At 38.6% G+C, this 20,854-nt stretch overlaps 2 protein-coding genes across 14 annotated transcripts in view; both read left to right on the forward strand.

The window, feature by feature from the left end:
* Nucleotides 1-12,203, forward strand: part of man1a1 (mannosidase, alpha, class 1A, member 1) — a 148,173-nt gene extending 135,970 nt beyond the window's left edge. For all 3 annotated transcript variants that reach the window (XM_037750428.1, XM_037750429.1, XM_037750430.1), the window contains 4 exons: nucleotides 2,922-3,141; nucleotides 3,837-4,009; nucleotides 4,327-4,442; nucleotides 10,713-12,203. In XM_037750428.1, coding sequence (XP_037606356.1) covers nucleotides 2,922-3,141; nucleotides 3,837-4,009; nucleotides 4,327-4,442; nucleotides 10,713-10,839 — 636 coding nt within the window. In that variant the 3' untranslated portion in view covers nucleotides 10,840-12,203. The remainder of the gene's footprint in view (nucleotides 1-2,921; nucleotides 3,142-3,836; nucleotides 4,010-4,326; nucleotides 4,443-10,712) is intronic.
* A 7,954-nt stretch (nucleotides 12,204-20,157) lies between these two features.
* The window catches only part of fam184a (family with sequence similarity 184 member A), a 167,870-nt gene continuing 167,173 nt past the window's right edge, over nucleotides 20,158-20,854 (forward strand). For all 11 annotated transcript variants that reach the window (XM_037750663.1, XM_037750661.1, XM_037750672.1 and 8 more), the window contains exon 1: nucleotides 20,158-20,204. The gene's annotated coding sequence lies outside the window, so the exon portion shown is untranslated. The remainder of the gene's footprint in view (nucleotides 20,205-20,854) is intronic.

Raw genomic sequence — 20,854 nt, forward strand, 5'->3', positions numbered from 1 at the left:
AAACTGTATTAGTGTTAAAATTGCTGCCCAAAATGTTCCGGCTCTTGCCCTCCAGGCGCTCAAATAAAAGGCCTTTCCATCTCAAAGTCCCTGGAGGGGTTTCTGTCCCAGTCTGTCCCTGTTGCTAATAGAGGGGCAGCAGAAGTACTGTACGTGTGCCAGGCTTGGACACAATCTCTAAAACAGCTCTGCCCCCGAGATGTTTGACAGTGGAACGTCGTCCAACTTTCTGTGTAGGACTGTGGACTAAACGCGGCAACAATGGGTGAATGCAAATTCTCCGAGGGGCTGAATTGACAATCCAAAATACAAAGTCTGGTTGGTCAACAATTCATAATGAGAAAAGAAAGCTGGATGCTAACTAATAAAAGTGTAAAATCTTGTCACAACATCCTCCCCGAGTCACAAAGTCAAATATGGTCTACAGTACGTATTTTTACTGTAATACTGTAGCCTAATATAGAACCTATAATAACGTTTTATTGAGTGTTGTTTGTGGGGTTTTCTCCAAGGTGTAATTGTACGACCGAAACCGAAATCATCATTTGTCACCTGTCTGCGGGTCCCTAAACGCACCATCTGTGGATGGTGTTAAGCACCTTTCCTGTCCCGACCATCTCATCGTGTTATAGCGCTGATCTCTGTGGGCTGTAATTTCCAATCTGTTGCACCTCCACCACTGAGAACTGCAGTCTGTTGCATGAATGAAAGTGATCTAACATCAAACTGCATTTCAATATCAACATATCAAGATGTTAAAAAAGTAAACACGACATGGGTCACCACTAGAAAACTATGAATATAAGTCTAATATACAGCCAGTGATCTCTAACTGGAAGTTGCTCATATTGAATGGACATGTTATTTACAGATGGGTGGATGCATGGATAATAAATGCCTGCTTGATAATAGTGGACAACAAACATGAGGCCAGTTTCAGAGATTAGAAAAGTGCTCTTGCTGTTGTATTTATTTCTCCCTGCAGGGGAGATATTAAAGGAATCAAGTCGCCCTAATAACCTTGAAGCTGCTCATGAGATAATAAAAGCAATAATTTAAATGATGACATGTTATTACCATAAATATTTTCTGGGGCTACTGGTGTTTTACTAAATTAAGTTCTGTTTGACTCATGTGGAGTTTTATTTTGCTTAAAGTGGCAATTTTGTGATTAAGTATTCGCTATCTTTCACTCGGACCACTGCGGAGCCAAAGCGTTCAAATATTTAGTGTTTCGCCTTTAATCCCATGGAGCCAGATAGTGAGTTTGAGCAGATGGGGAATGTGATGGCACGGACAGAGAAAAACACACTTTTCTATAAGAAGCAGATGAATCTGCAGCCTCCTAAAGTGAATAGACAGACAACACACAGCTTTTCTCTGTTTAAACAAATTGTCAACTTAAGTTGTGGTGACAAGCGTCGGGGTCTCAGCTGGAGAGAGCTGACTCTCCGATTGTTTTTCTGTAACACGCTGGGGAGCAAATATAACATCGCAACTAAAATGCAGAATTAACCATGCAAGGATAGTTTACCCATAATCTCTCCTGATCTTCAAGGATTATAAACGAGCTTGATTTATTTACCGGGAAGAAGAGAGAGAGCAGCAACAGGGTGAATATCTGAGTCCCAGCAGGCACATGATAAGATAACCTGCGCTGGTTCTATACAGTCAGGGCTGTGTTAAAGGATCAGTACACCCAAAATACACCTCTTACTTTGAGTTGACTCGTTGTGAGAAGATCTGGGTTTTATACAGACGTTTGCAAACAAGTTGTTTATAAGGAGGAAGATGTGCAGAAGGAAGCAGCTTTGTCTTTATGGATGAAACAATTCCCATTTTACTCTCTTTACTCAGCAGCACACATCTCCTGTCCACCAGGCACTAATGCGTTTAATTGTTTGCAGCTATAAACAGAAGTTAGATAGGAAGCAGAAAATTATAATTAAATAAAAATAAATAAAACTGTTAACAACAAGAAATGGGAGATTTCTGGAAGAAACTGTTGCCGTTCAGCTTTAAAAAAAAAAAAGAAAAGACTTTATGTTGCTTTGAGCCCCACAAACCAAGTGCCAATAAAGGAATACTTCACCCACAAAAAGACCATTTAAATGGGAAATCTGGTGTCTTTCACATAATAGTATAAATACATAATACACGTAGTCACTGTGACATCACCCATTGGTTTGTGGACTACTGTTTTGAAGCCTCAAATTAGGCTTTTTGGCTGTCGCCGTCTTTGTTTTTGGAACCAGAAGTGACACAAGAGGGTGGAGCTCAGTACAACTGAATGCTGAATAAGACATTTTCAGGCGACCAAAAAGGTTACAATTAACTTTCATGAACTGAAAACACACTGTGAAAGGGTTAAAGTTTTAAGACGAAAACACGGACAACTGCCAGACCGGACAACACCGTGGTAGCAACCTGTCAATCACAGCCACGCCCTAAAGCATACCCTGCTTTATGGTCTATTTGACTCTAAATGGGACCATAATTTACTAAATGAACATCATGCTGTATTGAAGAAGACTTGAAACTATCTATTGAGACCATAAACTCATGTTTACAATGTTTACTGAGGTAATAAATCAAGTGAGAAGTAGGCTCATTTTCTCATAGACTTCTATACAATCAGACTTATTTTTGCAACCAGAGGAGTCGCCCCCTGCTGGCTGTTAGAAAGAATGCAAGTTTAAGGCACTTCAGCATTGGCTTCACTTTTGAGAACAGGAGGTTGCCGTCTGGTAAAAATACAGTTAACTTTGAAATCTACACTCTCAGATTTACCTGGTAATGAGAAGAGGACGATTACAGGTTATGGATCAATGTTCGTCTCATGTCTGCATCATCACTTGTAGGATTTAGGACCAAACCTAACCCTCCCCTAATAAAACCTGTTATTACTCTTTGTCTTTCAGGCGATAGAAACCAACCTGATGAGGAAGTCGAGCAGTGGGCTGACCTACATAGCGGAGTGGAAGGGGGGCCTACTGGAGCACAAGATGGGTCACCTGACCTGTTTCGCAGGTGGCATGATCGCTCTGGGCGCTGACGGGGCGCCCAGCGACAAGACGGGACACCAGATGGAGCAGGCCGCCGAGATCGCCCGGACCTGTCACGAGTCTTACGCCAGAACCAGTAAATATGTACACACACTAGACGATGAACACTAAAATGATTTCCATTCAATTGGTCATTCTGGTTTCAGGTTTGACAGACAGTTTTGATTTAGTAGCAGCAGATGTAAGTTTAGTCACATTTTCTTCAGTTCAGTGTTGTCAATTTCTTCTAGTCTTACAACTTTTTTTATTATTTCTATCAAAATAAATCAGAAATGGTGGTTTTAGTCGTATAAATATCCAGATCCACAGTTGCTGTATGGAATAAGTAATACTGGCCTATGCCATATTGCTCATTTCATAAAGTTATTAGTTATTATATCAAGTTATATTTTTTATAGTGACAGCTTATATTCTGGTTAGGGTATTCAGGTTTTTAAATGCACTTTTGAATGCATCAAATTAGCATTAATTCAAAGAAAAGTGGTCTTATTTAAAAGAGTCTTTATTATTATTATTATTATTATTATTATTAATATTTTATTACATTTTTCGAGACAACATTGACTTAACATAAACATAAGGTTATGTAAACATATGGTTGAATATAAATATTATAAGCAATTAAGTCAAAAGAAGTCACGAGTCAATATTAAGACTATGTTCCTATGAATTTCAGATAACAATATGTTTTGTTTTCCATACACTTAAGCAGTAATAAGATAAAATCTGACTGTATGCTGCTTGATAACTACAATATTTTCTCCTCTCTAGCGTTGAAGCTGGGCCCGGAGGCGTTTCGTTTCGACGGCGGGGTCGAAGCCATCGCCACCCGCCAGAACGAGAAATACTTCATCCTCCGTCCCGAGGTCATAGAGACCTACATGTACATGTGGAGGTTCACCCACGACCCCAAATACAGGGAGTGGGGCTGGGAGGCTGTTCAGGTAATTAACATTTGATAAGTGAATTAAAGGAAAAAGCTTTTTGTCATATTGTATTCAGAAAGAGCTTGACAGTTTGGAAGTTGGAAGTTAGAGAGATTTTATTTCAGGAGGTAACATTGCTATAGTTGGCGTTTTTTATTAATGCTCTTAAAAACAACTCAAATCAGGAAGGAGGCTGACAGGAGGTCAGTTTATTTAACATGTTTTTATATTTAGCAAACATCCGCCCTGAGGTTTAGTGATATTTTAAGTACATAAAGAGCCTGATTGATGTTGCCAGTCACTGATGTCTTCCTCTCTTCCTGTCCCTCTGTCAGGCGTTGGAGCAGCACTGTAGAGTAGAAGGAGGCTACAGCGGCGTCAGAGACGTCTACGCTCAGAGTCCCAACCACGACGACGTGCAGCAGAGCTTCTACTTGGCCGAGACGCTCAAGTAAGACACACAGACTGAACACACGCTCACACTTGTGTCTCTTATGATTGTGCTGTCATTTTACTTTATGGAGGGGCATGACCCCTGCATCCCCAAACCGACAGAGATGTCACACACAAACAAACTATGATGTTGTCATTCACTGAGACTGAGCTCCAAAGAGATGCTAAGGTCACTGACAAGGTCACAACACAATACAATCTCACACACACAAACACATTGAGTGAATCTGAGGGGATTCAAGGATCATTTATTGTCATTCTGCGATACAGGGGTGTAAATATGTGGGCACAACAGATCTCCGATACTGCCGGTTTTTCACAACTTGTGGCGCTGTAGAGCAGTGTTTTAATATTGCAGTTATGTTCTACGTCTACATGCATGAGCGTTTACCACGAGCACAGGAGTGACAAGATACACATTTGTGTCAGCTGTAGAGGACAGTTGTTTGTTTCTACGTAACATAAAAGTATGTCAATAAAAGAGTAGATTGAAGGCTTTAGGCTGACATTAACACTGCAGCCTCCAAACCCCACAAAAGACATGTTTGTTAGTCCTTGAGAATGCGCATAAAGTGTTTTACATTCAACGGTAAGAAAACAGTGATTGTTGAGAGTGACAATGCCGGTTCAATGCCGTCCTTTCAACAACGTTATGTGCTGCAAAACCCTTTAACCTACGCTACAGAGTGTGTCTTTGCAAGTGCTGTTGTTAAAATGCTTTCTGGACACGTGAAATCACATAATCACATAGCTTCAAGACGGCTTGAACAGGTTTTTATTTTTCACATTTTCAAGTAAAATCCACCCAGAATGATTTCATAATAAACATTTTTAATATAAAAGTAAACCACTCTTAATGCGGCTCATATTTACAATAGTAGACAAGTTATCACTCGTGTGTTTCAGTCTATCTTTATGCTGCATCCAAGAGTCACAGATGGATGTAAGATAGTAGAGAAAGACAGAAACTGTGAAAAACACCACATGTCCCAACGCACCACCGGCAGCTACTACTTCTCACTTTCTCTTTAATAGGCGCCTGCCTAATATTTTTACTTAACTGCCTTCTTGTGCGTGTGTGTGTGTGTGTGTTTGTGAGGGTGATAGTGTGTGTGAGAGTGAGAGTGTCTACAAATGGCTGTTTAAACGTGTTGTCAGCCACGCAGTGTGATGTCTGCTGGCTAATAGGGCTTCCCCTCTCAGATGGCTCTCCAACTGTGTTCAGGAAGACAGTCTGGTTTAAACCATGAACTACAGTTTAACAAGTGTGAAACAAGTGTGTGTACATGGACTTTATGTGGGCGTGTGTTTGTGGGTTTTACTGGTTTACACAAAGAACATTATTGCACACATCAGAGTTTAAAAATGAAATTGTTTTTTAGCTACAATAATATGACGAGTACACATTTGCAATTTTTTCTGTTTTTTTTGACAGTTTAAATATTCATGTATTCATTCATTTAAATGTGATTAACCCTTCATCTAACAATTATTTTAGAATAAATGAATCTGCCCATTATTTTCTGGTCTAATTAATTACTGTTTTGGTCTAAAAAGTATGAAATAGTTGACTGAAATAGTGAAATATGTACATCCAAGTAGAAGGTGACGCCTTCAAACGTCTTGTTTTGTCCGACCTAAAGTCTAAAACTCAAAGATATTTAATTCATTATTGTAGAAAATCAGCGAGTGTTAACATTTGAAACCAGAACAGAACCTGTAACCAGTGAATTTTTGGCATTTTTGCATAGAAATTATTAACAATTAATCGATTATCTAAATAGATGCTGATCAATTTGCTGTAGACAACAGTGTGTAGGATTTGGGGCATCTATTAGCAGGATATAATATTCATAACTATGTTTTCTTTAGTGTATAATCACCTGAAACTAAGAATCATCATTTTTGATTGACTGAAGTGGTGTTTAATGGCATGTTAATATACATTAAGTTTGTCATCTTATTTAGAGGTCTACTTCTTATACTGTAGATTGTATTTAAATTAATTTATGATGCAACAGCAAATCTTCTGCAATCTTCTTTCCTCCACTCTTCCTCCAAATTTATCGTCCTCTCAGTTTCTTTTACTTTCATCGAAATGTTTATGTCTTCACCTGCATCCTCCGTCTCTCCCCCGTTCACCTCCTCCTCTCCTCTTCTTCTTCTATCGTTTTTTCCCCTTACGCCAGACAGCTGTTGACAGGAAGTCAAGGTTAGCCTAACAGAACCTGATGGGGGCGAGGTGCCATCAAATCCAGCTTTTTATATAGGCAGTAAATTTTAACAAGCGTCACCTCTACTCCTAATTACACCACACACACACACACACACACACACACACACACACATACATACACAGTAAGAAGTCTGGATTCCTGTCGCAGGTCCACCAGGCTCTGACATACAGTTTTGTTTTCTGTTGAACAGTGTCAAAAAACTCCTTCTGAAGAAGTCAAAGTGAGAAATGAATAACTTTAGAGGCGTGATAAAATGTATTTTCATCTTGACCACCAGCCTAGACAGCAACACAATGATTGCCTCATCAGTCACACCCACCATATCAGAGACGGACCTGGAAATATCAATCCCATTTAGCAGCAAAGCCCATAAATCTAATCCTCCTAATGTTACTCGGGGATGTTGGCGTCGTGCGGGAGTCACTTCCAGTATCCATCGTGTCGCTGCTGCCAAGGACACGGCCGTACTTCACACCGCCGTCTGCCTTCAATCACTCTCTGCTTTCTGGTGGTTTGTTGGCAGGCGGAGGAGGACGGGAGTCTTGTTGTGGAGGTGGAGGTGGAGGGGTTCGTGGACTAGCAGCTGCTGAATCATTAGTTTTAGTCAGCTGACACACGGATTGTCCCTCGTCTTCAGTCAGAGGATTTTGGGCTATTTTGCTTCCATAACATAATGGATAGTGGAAATAAATACACATTTAGGTGTTTATTTTACTACTTTGTCTATATAGATCTTTAGATTTCTCCTAAAGTCATGCAGTTTGGGGCAAGTCATAGTCAAGTCAGCACACTGACAGCTGTTGTTGCCTGTTGGGCTGCAGTTTGCCATGTTATGATTTGAGCATATTATTGTATGTTAAATGCAGTACCTGTGAGGGTTTCTGGACAATATTTGTCATTGTTTTGTGTTGTTAATTGATTTCCAACAATCAATATATACATAGATTTGTATAAAGCAGCATATTTTCCCCCTCCCATGTTGATAAGAGTATTAAATACTTGACTAATCTCCCTTTAGGGTTCATTTTAAACAGATAAAACAATGTGCGATTAATAGTGATTAAATATTCTAATCGATTGACAGCCCTACTTGTAATACAAAAAGTAATCAACTGAGGATGTTTCATGGTGATATCTATTAGTTCAAATGTTTACCCTATTCACCTGTAGTGTCTGAGGTTTTTCCTCAGCCTGAAATCTCCACTTCAGCAGCACTTAACATCCCCCAACCTTCCCAGTTTCATTCCTATCTATATTCTGAAGGATTCTACAGGGGGGTTTGTTCATATATCATCCATAGCCTGATTTATAGAACATTTTATTCCTAAAAACATGGCGGAAATGGGCTTTTTTATGGCTGTTGACACTATTTTCTGATTTATGGAGTGATAAAAAGAGATATCCAACATCCCCTATGTAAAAACCTTTGACTTTAATGTGTCAACAAAATGAAACAAGATTTTGAACGTGGCTTAATCCAGTGTTCAGATTTCTGTTCTGGAAATGTACGCAAATTGGCACATTTTTTAATAAGATATTGTATCATTTGCGTATTTAAACATAATATTTTCAGGAAACTTGTATTAAAAAAAACGTCTAAATGTAAGTAATCAACTGGGGAAGTTTCATGGTGATATCTATTAGTTAAATGTTTTACCCCGTTCACCCAGGGTGTCTCCTCTTAAACACTTTGCTCTCTTTTTATTGCACTTCCATACTCATGATGAAATCTGAAGTCAATCACAGTGGACCAGCAACTGTCCAAATACTCTCTTTATTTACTAAACCCCTCTTTCGACGGATAATGTTATCTTGGGGTTGCTTCATACGATCTGATGACATCGACCGCAGAATTTCATCACTTCAACTTTCATAAACTGGTCCGCACCCATCCTCTCCTCTCAGCTCCACATCTGTTTCATATTTCTGTTGGCAGGACTGCTGATAAATATTGCAAAGGCTTTTTGAGCACAAAATAATATCTCGAAATGTCTAAAACACTGAACAGCAAACAGTTTAGATCCCAATACAGAGTCATCTTTAACGTGTTTTGTATAATTCAAACATTATTTTCCCTCAAGATTTCATTGAAAGAGCTTTGATCTGAGTGCTGATAAAGTGTCTGTAGTGCATAGAATCAGATGATCAGGAAGAACCTGCAGCAGATTGTGACTTTATTTTGGATCATTTATAGTAGATTCAGGTATAGTTTAACAAAAAAGATCCACATACAAGCTTTCTCCAGAGCTTTCAACTGCTTCTCACGTTTTCATCAGTGAATGTAGTTTTCTCAGTTGTCTACGTAAGGGATAATGTACAGCTAGCGGATCATTGTTGTGAAATAAACCCCGTCAGGGCGATGCAGGACCCCGACGCAAAGCTTATTACACGGCTACTAACTTGAGAAATCAATAATTTGACACAAAAATGGGCCGACATCAGAACTGTATCCATAGCAAAGGGTCTGTTATAAAGAAATATCAGACCGTAGAATGCCGTAATTGACCAATCAGAATCAAGTATTCAACAAAGCTGTGTAATAATATAGTATTGATATATTATATATTCTACTATAGTGTACTATAGTAAATATTCAGCTATACTAACATTAAACTAGACCTTACTTGGTGGGAACCTTCAGTAAATTTGCCATTTGTAAGCTTGTTGCTGCTATTTTCCAGTTCATGAAGTGTTTATAGTCTTATTTCTATACACAATTCAGACTTAAAGGAATACATCACCCAAAAAATCACCATTTGTATATCAATTACTCACCCCGTGTTACCTTGAATTCATGAAGAAAACATTTTTCTCTTGTGCCTCCACGGTGAACGGAGAATAAAAAAAACAGAGAAAATTCTTGATATACTTACTATATATATATATGTAAATGGAGGCCGCGTGTAACAGGAGCAAAACTATATCAAAACATCCGTTTAGAAACTCTCACACAACTCATGCAGTTTAATCCAAGTCTCATTTATCCAGTCAAATGCTCACTACTTCCCAAACACATGCACCTTCACTAAAACCTTACCAGGGTCCAAAATGAACACCCGCCAAGCACCAAATGTGGCTAGATTTTCCATTTGGCGCGTAGATCTCAGAAGGCTATCCACCACACTGATGGGTAAATGTTTGTACCAAAATAGTAATGTAATAAAAAACTATGCTGAGAGTCTCTACCATGTTTTGGTGTCATTTATGGGCGCTGCTTCTGTCCTTTGCTGTCGGAGTTTGACACGTGCACACACTACCAGATGTGTTTTACATGCGTCTAAACAGTGCCGTGAAACTGACCATCTCGATGACTGACCTCCTAGATTGGCAGCACTGTTTAACCGTAGGCTACGGGACATCAGCTTTTCTGCTAAACTATTTATTTTCACTGGCGTCTTGTTTCTGTCCTGTCATGGTGGACGGTTGCATTTCACATTTCAAAATAATAGTGCTTCAAATTTTACTCTTGGCTAATACCTTATTATCTCAATGAAATGGACTGAAACACATGTATATGTGACACAAAAAGACAATTTATTATTCTGGCCAGTAAAAAATATGCTTGGTGGATATTTTTCATATACAAGTCCCCTTGGCTGGTGAGTCGAAAAGTTAATTTTGCATAGTTTTTCTTACTCATATTTTGGCATTTTCTTTCCTTAAATGTCGGGCTTTGTTTTTTTTACCATTTGTTGATGTCTCTTTACTTCCCAAAAGGTATTTTTGTGATCGTAGGGCCACATTTTAATGGTGCATGTGCAGCAACCCGAGCAAATCAGTGAGTCGTGGGCGTTTCCAAGTGCACCTGCTGTTTTGACTCATATAGGTGTAGCAGCATTATGTGCCAAAGGGCTGTGTGAGGTGGAGAAATGTGCTTGTGCAGCAGGTAGTTCCACTGTGAAAATAGAGCCCTTGATCACAATATCTGTGCTTATATTATCTTTAGAAATTAATTTTAACACATACTATCCACTCATTATGGCCATAGCTGTGATGCATAAATAACCTCTCTCCCTCTGTGTCTCCTTCAGGTACCTCTACCTGCTCTTCTCTGACGACGACCACCTACCGTTCGACCACTGGGTGTTCAACACCGAGGCTCACCCTCTGCCCGTCATCAAGAAGGACAAAACAGACCTCCCCAACGAGGTGGAGTAGTGGAGTCTTCCTGCGCTGACGCCCCAAAACAAGTGCGAGAAACCTCTAATCCTGTAAACCTGAGCCTCCAGCTGTCTGTCTGAAAACAGTTTAGCCATTTGGAGTCCCCAATGGTTACAGATGCCTCTTGATTGGGATTTTTTTTATTTTTAATGGGATCAAAACAGAATTCGAGCCCGTTGGCGCTGAATTCTTGCTGTAGAATCCAGTTTTGTTTTTTTGTTGACGCTGACCAGAACCAACACATTTACTGCCGGATAACGTAATAACTCTAAATAATGCAGTGATCTCGTCAGACAGGTGCATCTCTGAAGATGTCACTACATTAAGCGGCAGTTTATTTCACCACCAGTCATTTTTAACTCCTCCAGAGGAAACGCTCTGACCAGTTATCACATTATTCGTCAGTGATTTTGTTGTTTCGTAGCTACAGCTTCTTCTTTTCTGTGAAGGAGAACACTAACAGACCTGAATCCAGTCGTCTCCGTAATGTTTTTTGGACCTGAGCTTTGGGCATCGAAACCCAGAAAGACTGCAGCTCCCGTCTGAGGATTACCGGGCTGACTCAGTGAGCTAAAGGACGCTCCGCTCGCTTCACACGATCGCGTCGTCGTCTTTTCCTTCTGCTGTACCGCTTCAATATCTGAATAGGAACCGGTTTCCCTGCCGCCGCCACCTCCACCTGCTACCGTCTTCAGAGGAGCGATTTCTTTTATAAAAACACGTGGTTGTCTCTGTGGGAGTAAAGGAAAGACGCAGCACAACCCGAGCCTCTTTTTATAAACCCACAGGACTTTAAAACCTCTGCTTCCCCCCCCCTATCCTCGTCCCTCATTACCTGAACACCTGACTGCTTCTTCCTTCCTCCGAGTGTTGGGTGTGACGCAGGACGACCAGCCGCACCAGCTCTCGCTACCTGCCAGTAATTTCACTTTCTCCCCCCACAACGTTTACACAAAGCTGTCCCTCTCCTTCTGCTTATCTCATCTGTATCTTTATCTGGCTTTTTGGATCTTGGATTTCTTTCTTTTCCTCACACTTGCACCGATGTTTCTGGGGTTTGACCGATACACACGTTTTTCGACTGACAGCCCAAATAGGTCGTGTCTAGAAGGTAACCTCCAAATTGTGAAAACTTCCAAAAAACTCTCATGAGACTCGCTGCCCGACGACCTATCCTAACCTTAACCATCTCGCGAGAGTTTCGCAATTTGCGCGTTACCTTCTAGACACGATAAATATGAATCTATTTTTTGTTTATAGTTTTCCCCTCTGGATTTTATTCATCGATATATGGAAAAAAAAAACTCATTATCAATGATTACAGGGTTTTTAAAGTAAATTATAGCATTGCCTGACCCCCCCAAAAATTCAAAAATCTTACCTCTAGGTCCACTTTTGTGGAGCTGTCAACCACATTTCATGGTTTTCTCAGCTGTATTGGAGCATGGTGACACGTTGGCCTGTGAGATGTAGTTGAATGCTCTGGACAAAAGCAAGTGGACCTTGAGTTAAGTTTTTTTATTTATATACTTATTTTTTGGCAAACTACTATTTGCTAAGTCAAGAATAAACTAGGGCTGCAACTTATGATTATTTTCATTGTTAATTATCTGTGATTATTTTCTCGATTAATCGATTAGTTGTGTGGTCTATAAAATGATGAAAATTCTTGATCAGTGTTTCCCAAAGCTCAAGATGACGTCCTCAGGTGTCTTGTTTTGTCCACAACTCAAAGATACTCAGTGTACTGTCAAAGAGGAGTAAAGAAACCAGAATATATTCACATTATGGAAGCTGGAATCAGAGAATTCTTGACTTTTTATTCTTAAAAAATGACCCAAACTGATTAATCGATCATCAAAATAGTTGGTAATAAATATAATAGTTGACAACTAATAGATTAATTGTTGCAGCTCTTCAGTAGATAAACGTTCAGGATCAATGTTATTGTTGGATTACGGTCAGTAAAATGAAGAAATGTAATTTTGATATCCCACAAACACCTTCTGCAAATGTTAATATCCTTCAATTTGTACATTTTTAATGCTAATAACTGATTTTTTAGACCCTAAAAGTCTCCCTTAAAGAAGATACTGATTGATCATATTCATCAGCAAACCTGCGTATCGGTCGAACCCTCTTCTTCTGTTGTATCGCTTCTTCTTCTTCTTCTTGTCTCCGTCCTCCAGCTCCAGCGTAGGGCAGCCTGTAGGATCTTCTCTCCTCTATGAGGAGACGCAGACACTCGACTTTGCTGTAATATTTCACCTTCACACACAAGAAGCCATACTGATTCAAAACAGCTTTACCATTCTGTCGTTCTTTTTGTTCCCTTCATCCTCCACACCTGGAGGGGGGGGCGTGTGACTGTATTGGTACAAAATGTGTTATCGTTGTTTTTACATTTTCATCAAACTCATCAAAGTGTGATTTTATGGTAAAGATTCCTCCTGATGCCACACAGAACTGTAGCCAGATATAAAATCCAGTTTAGTCTTCAATCTAGTGCCTTCACTGTTGAGAACGAGGAGTCGGAGGGAAAAGCAGCTCACGCAAACACAAAAGAGTTTTAAGTAGTCCTAGAGTTTTACGTAAAGTCCCCATAACTCAGATGAGGATTATACCAAAACTAGACACTAATTGAAGGATAATTCCTGCTTTTTAATTTGATCATTTTGGTTTGAAAGTCGCCCAAGAGTTGGTGAAAACCTGGCTTCTTTGTGGAAATCAGACCACCAAAGGTCCATCTGATGATCACATGAAATAATTTCAAGATTAAAATAATAAGTCTTTTATTTCTCCCGAGGTCAACATCTGTCAGGAACCACCGTTAAAATGGTTTGAAACCAGTAGAGGTCCCAGTCACCAGTCATTTCCTGGATTACACTGACATCTAGTGGTGAGATCTTCCTGTTACAGACCACAGGAGACCTGAGCTAAGTGACTGTAGAGTCATTTTCACATTTTATGTCCTCATACATCCAAAATTTGTTGAGTTTTCTGCTGCAAGACGATTTGATTATGAGAAGATTACTCTAAAGAGTGTCCCCTTGCAACAAGAAGAGCTCATAAAACCTTCAAATGTATAAAAACTAAAGAGTATAAATGCAGAGAAAGGGCAACGGAGCTACTGATTTTGCTTGCAAATGGTTTTTCAATCCAATTAAATCCAAGATAATGTTAGTTTTTTATTTGATTTTCACCTGTTTGTAATTATTCCAAATGCTAATTTCCCAAATTTTACTCACCCGTACCCATGTAATGACCAACACGGACATATCAGTCAGTCGGCCTTCCCCCGTTCAAATTGAATATTGAGTTTCTGAGCTGTGAGAAATCCCTCCATGTTCTTCACATCACTGTACAGACGACAGTGTCCTCGTGTTTAATCTGTGTTTTTGTTTTAGTCGGAGTTGGTTTAGAGGCATTTATTATCCATGTGATGTTGTATTGTAAACGGTTGATTTTTGCTGACTGTGTTAATTTATTCTGTAGTAGTGAACATAGGACTTGGAAAGTGGCGCTGTGGGTTTTAATGGTTCGCGACTGGACCCTGAACTTTTTGTGGGTAATTGCGTATTTATCTACCAAAAAAAAAGACATTGTGAACCGATGTCGATAAAGAACTTAAAGGTCCTATAGGTCGTGCATTTTTTAACATCGATGATTTAAGATACCACAATGGTCTTATAAATACATACCAATAATGTCACCGATGAATTACAGGTGTTAAAAAATGCTACACATGGCACCTTTAAAGTCACAGAATCATGTGGTTTAATGCCAGAAAGAGGGACCTGGGAGTCAATCTTATGGGAGGACAGGAATTGTTTGAATGTACCATCCAATGTGAAGTGAAGAATATTTTATATGCATTTATTTTTGTCTTTTTTGTGTTCACTTCTCTGTGCTTTTTGTTTTTCTTTTATCTTGGAAAGCACAAAAAAGTTGAAGCAATGTGCGCAGCCAGAGACAAGTCTGTAGTTTCCTGAAAAAAAAAAGGGAGTGACGGGTCTGTTAGCGTTTCTGATGGTTGTTAAAAGCAGCGACGGACAACACGCCGCCGTTAACGTAGGAAATGATCCAAATCTGCCACATGAGGCGTATCAGTACATGATGGATAACACATTTTATTGTTTTCATATCTGACACATAAACATGGACATACAGTATAGGAATATTCAGCAATATAGTATAAACCAGATGTGTTATAGTGTTCATAATTCTGCTTCCTCAGTTCATCACTGATATCAGCTTGTAGAGACGTGTGTTCACCTTATTGGCCCAGAGAATGCATGTGATGAAGGAAAACTATAATGTAGCTCAGTGTCCATTATAAAGACACTTTTAATTTTTGCCCCCGTAATTGGCTTCTTATCCTGCAAATTTCAAAAATGGCAAAGTTGTGTTGGTAAATATTGATCTGCTAAGGTTATCAGCTCGTGTCACGTTAAGTTTTATTCCGTCAGTTTAAGTCAGACGTTAGAAACTAAAACTGTGTTTTGTGGTCCACCTGGAAAAAAAACAGGCACCTTAGGGCAAGTTAAATAGTTCAACTGTTGCAAACAGTTAATGCTTTAGTGGTGATTAAGTGTGTTTTAGTTGAAGAACACAGGATGGTGGGTGGAAATAATGGAGTCAATCACTGGTGGTAGTGTTGTTTCCTTAGATACAAATGGTTTGAAAACTCCAAACAGAACTTCATTTAAAAACGTGTCTATTTTAGGCTTTATTGCAACATTAAAGGAATAGTTCAGGTATTTTGGAATGGGGTTGTATGAGGTACTTATCCATTCAGTGCATTATCTACAGTAGTTTGGAGAAACAGACAGGAGTTTCCATCACGGGAGCAAAGCAATGTACTGCTGTGGACGAGGGCAACAGCAAAACGAATTTTAGACACCTAAAAGAATGGCTCATTTAAAAAAGTCAATATCAGTTTAAGTGTATGCTATATTTAGAATGTTTTTGCCGCTTTACCTTGCTGATAGACAGCTATACAGTCTATGTTTCCGAAGGGGAACTGAAGCCGTTATCTATGCTCCCGCTAAAGCAACCAGACTCCATTGACAAAAAACAGTAATTTTACCTCGCAGAACACAGGAGTTGCTGGTCTACCGCTGCATCGATCTGTTAGTTTGTTTTTGTTATTGTGTGACTTTAGTGTTTTAAACGGTTATTTCAGATTCACTGAAGTCACACAATAGCCAAACAAACTAACCGATCAACGCAGCGGTAGACCAGCAACCCCTGTGTTCTGTGAGGTAAAATTGCAGGTTTTTTAAATGGAGTCTGGTGGCTTTGGTGAGAGCATAGATGGATATAACCGCTTCAGTTCCCTGTTGGAAAGAGCTGTTTGACGGCAAGGTAAACCAGTGAAAATATTCTAAATATAGTGTACACTTAAACTGATATTGATTTTTTTAGGTGTCTAAAATGTTTTTTTCTGCCGTCCCCGTCCACAGCACTGTTTTGCTTTTCTCTGGTGTCAGTAGACACCAAACACTATGGAGAAGTAGCTCATACAACCCCACTTAAAAACACCCGAACTATCCCTTTAAGGTATTGATGTGACTGGATTTGATTGAACTCAACCTTTATTAATTCTGGTTACGGGTCAAACTTGTATTCTTACAAAGATTGTAATGGTGGAGGTTGTATTTGTTGTTGTTGTTTTCCTACAATAAGTATGATGGTGTGCGTTGGTAGTCATTTTTCATAGATTTCTTAATGGGCATTTGAATGAACGTGGTTTCCTGTTAGAGGATAACAGTCTCCCTCCATCATGTTGAGATTTGTTAGAGCAACTCTGCAGTCTGAAATTAGATTTTCAGGGTTTTTTGGGGATTATAAATATGTTAAAGTAACTTGCAACCCGGTGTTTTGGCTTGTAATTTAGACTTAAAGGGCTGATGGGAAGTCAGGAAGCTGGGATACAACATTCAGCCCTACATGTGGTTGGATTTACTTCTGCAGGAGTTCTCCTGGATTTACCTGAAACAGTTTTAATCATGTTGTTTTCACTCATGTGACACTGATCTGGTCGTTTCACTCCCTGAATAGGAAGGAAATGCAGAATGTATTTGGTTTTTCATGTGAGCCGTCAGTGTGAGATCTGCTTTAGCTTCACATAGTGTGACATCGGGCATCCGCTCATTTCCATATGCAGAGTTTTATTTTATTTTTTGTTATTTTTCTAATTGTTTTTGGTGATTTTTCTGAATATTGTGTTGATGATGTGTTGCGTTCCAATGCCTTTCTATTGGTGAATATTAAAGGGGAATGCCACCTTTTTTTATAAATTCAAAATTAAGTCAGTCCATGTGAAAATGCACCAAAAGAAACTTTTAATTTATATCACACTGACATCACTACTTTTCTTCACAAGTGGTGCATGATCACTAAACATGGCTAAATAATCTGAATTTGTAAAATGTTTGGCGTTGCCCTTTAAAGGTTTTAAATGCGTGAAAACCAACCTCAGAAATGTATCTGTACAAAATATTGCTGATAATCATTCCATTGCACATAGTTTACTTTGCGTTTATATGCAATATCTTAATTTTGTGGGGAAATCTGTTTTATTGTGTTAATATTATTATTGAAAAAAATGTAAATATTCCATTCCGGCAAATGAGCCGTTCTACATTTATATAAAAATCTTCTGAGTTTATGGATTAAAATGATATTAATAAGCAGCAGACTTTTTAATAAACTATATTTGTTACACTTCTATTGTGAATAAAAAAATCTTTTAATAAGTGGTGGTTTCGATTTGTGTTGTGTTTTAAGTCTTTTCAACCAGCAGAGCCTTTTTGATTTATTTAATTTATTAATTAACACATTTATTGCAATTTATACTGAGTTTAATACTTATGATTTGTACTTTAAAAGCCTTTAATTTTGCATTAAATTGGCAGAGCTATAATGAAATTAAAGGATGATCTCACATTTAATATATTAATGCAATTTGTACTTTTAGATTCATTCTTGAGAGCTTTTAAATTTTTGCTGCATTTTTACACCCGAAGGGTTCGTTTCCTCCTTTGCTCCACAGAAAATGATGCATTTCATGTACAGATACAACAACAACAGATTTGTCTGGAATAAATGTCAGTGTGAGTCACAGTTTGTGCTCCGGTCTTCTCTGTGTAAACAACAAACCAGTGACTGCTCTCCAACAACTGAATTATGAAATGTCAACACCAACCACAGACACAATAAGACTAAAATTACAAAATAAAAGCAACAAACTGTGGTACACTTTAGGAGCAAAGAACCATGCCTGAAAGACCGTAAAATATAAACATTCTCATATTGCACAAGTTTTATACACAACGTTGTCATTATCAATACGTTGTTGTTCATTAATTATCTAATTAGGGTCTGAAAGGCTTTTGTTTACTAACGGTTATTAAATTTGCCTCTTTTCACTGATTTAAGGTTTTAATACACACAGTACTGTAAACTGGACCTTCAATATTGTACAAAAAATGTTTCATACATGGGTCCAGATCACAGACTGTATAAAGAAGTGGACGTAGTCACCGTGACGTCACCCATTGGTTTGTGGACTGCCGTTTTGAATCCTCAAATTCAACATTTTGGTCGTCGCCATCTTGGCTTTTTGCAACCAGAAGTGACACGAGAAGGTGGAGCTAAGTAGAACCAAACGCTGAATAAGACATTTTTAGTCGACAAAATTGTTCCAGTTAACTTTCATGAAGTGAAAACACACTGTGAAAGGGTTAAAGTTGTAAGACGAAAACACAGACAACTCACAGAACGGATAACGCCGTGGTAGCGACCTGTCAATCACAAGGTAGCCACGCCCTAAATCATACCCTGCTTTATGGTCTATTTGACTCTAAATGAGACCATAATTTACTAAATGAACATCATGCTGTATTGAAGAAGACTTGAAACTAGTGATTGAGACCATAAACTCATGTTTATAATGTTTACTGAGGTAATAAATCAAGTGAGAAGTAGGCTCATTTTCTCATAGACTTCTAGACAATCAGACTTCTTTTTGCAACCAGAGGAGTCGCCCCCTGCTGGCAATAAGAAATAATGCAAGTTTAAGGCACTTCAGCATTAGCTTCACTTTTCAGACCTGGAAGTTGCCCACTGGTCCAGATGCAATCCTACTACAGTATTACCATGACAACAGATGTGTGATGTTGAGTGTGAATGTCACCTTTGTAGCTCTCAATATCTCACTTGGAAGTAGGTGAAGTTGTGTCAGAAACCCTTCCTCTGTTACAACACATTCGTCCTGAGCGTGAAAGCTCATTCTTGACCTTAGAAACGGTGGTGTGACCAAAAACAAGAAGAAGAATTGGAGGAAATCTCTGGAAAAAGCTAGTGAGTGGACCTTGAGTTAAGACTTTATGTTGTCAGAGGACTTACCTCTTGTGTGTCATGATACCTTCGATCCATTGTTATTCAGTTTCAATAAAATAATTCCAAATAATCTCTCTCTCAGTTTGGTGTGAAGGTCGTCTGTAGAAACTGTTGCACTACTTTTTGATAAATACTTCCTCATAAATTCCTTAAATGTCTCAAATCCTTAGAATAATCCTCAGCTCAAGGTACATTTAAAGCTGCTAAACATCAGGGAGCCAAAACCAGGATTAAGTCCCACATTAGAATAATCCATTAATAATGAAATGATTGTCCACAGATTTGACCACTTTATATAAAAAGCTTATTCCATTGAAATGTTTGTTGTGTTCAGCTTCACTCTCTCTGCCTTTGCTGGAAATATAATCCAGATAGGCATCACACGGACTCCGAGGCCACTCTGTTTCCTGACTATTTTTTTTTGTCCAGACTAATTCTGGGCGTCTTATCGCGCCGCTGAAAGATTGAGAACGTTTCTCTTATCTGGCTGAACCGTTGCTGTGGGACAAGAGTGGGATAGCAGAAATGAGAAAAGATAATTTAGCGCAATTGTTCGTCTTTATCACCTCTGCTCTCTCCCACAAAGATAAAAAAAACAATACGCTCCGTCTGTTCAATTCATCCTTTATTGCTTGACTGGACTGGGACCAATCATGTCAAATATTATTATATTTCCTGTATTTGTTTGTGAGGTATTTCATATCCAGCGTCTTCCATTTTGCAGAAAGGGATGCTACAGTGAGTAAACAGAAGATTCAGACACGACTGCATTGGTTGTATTTATAGCAGCAACAATGCACAGAAATAACTGTGATGCATTTCAACCTCTAAACATGAATGTTTCTTCTTCAGGATAACAAGTCACCTGACTGGCATTGATTACTAACAATGACAGGTGTTACTAGTCAGGAGGCCGACTGTGTCACACGGTCACACTGTCAAGAAAACATCAGACAGTAAGTTATTTAATGTGTTTTCTTTATTTTAAACACAATTTTAAACACAGTGGATGCAACTGCAGATTTTTTCGTTAGTGTGAGTTGACAGCTCTGCAAAATAAATTACAACGTGCTGAATTGCGCATGCGTAAGAGTTTTGCAGTTTGCGGAGTCCCTTCTAGACACGACTCATCCAGTAGAAGCCCTTAGACCAGGGGTCAGCAACCTTTACTATCAAAAGAGACATTTTAGGCAAAAAAAAAAAAAAAAAAAAAAAATTCTGTCTGGAGCCGCAAAACATTTGAGTATTTTGATGAAGAAAACACAGTTTATAGTCTAAGTATATAGTATATAAGTCTAATGCAGTGAGGGCCAAAGTGCAAATGTACGGACTATTAGGGCCACATTGAGGGAAAATAAATCTGAGATTTACAGAATAAAGTCATAACTTTATGAGAAAAAAGTTGTAATATTACGAGAATAAAGTCATAATTTTACAAGAAAAAAAGTTGTAATATTAAGAAAATAAAGTCAGAACTTTAAGAGAAAAAAAAAGAAAATAGCATGTCAAATTACTACTTTATAATATGACTTTATTCTCATAATACTACGACTGTTTCTCATAAACCTATGACTTTATTTTCATAATATGACTTTATTCTCGAAAT

Source organism: Sebastes umbrosus, chromosome 18, assembly GCF_015220745.1.
Source record: "Sebastes umbrosus isolate fSebUmb1 chromosome 18, fSebUmb1.pri, whole genome shotgun sequence".
Taxonomy (NCBI): domain Eukaryota; kingdom Metazoa; phylum Chordata; class Actinopteri; order Perciformes; family Sebastidae; genus Sebastes; species Sebastes umbrosus.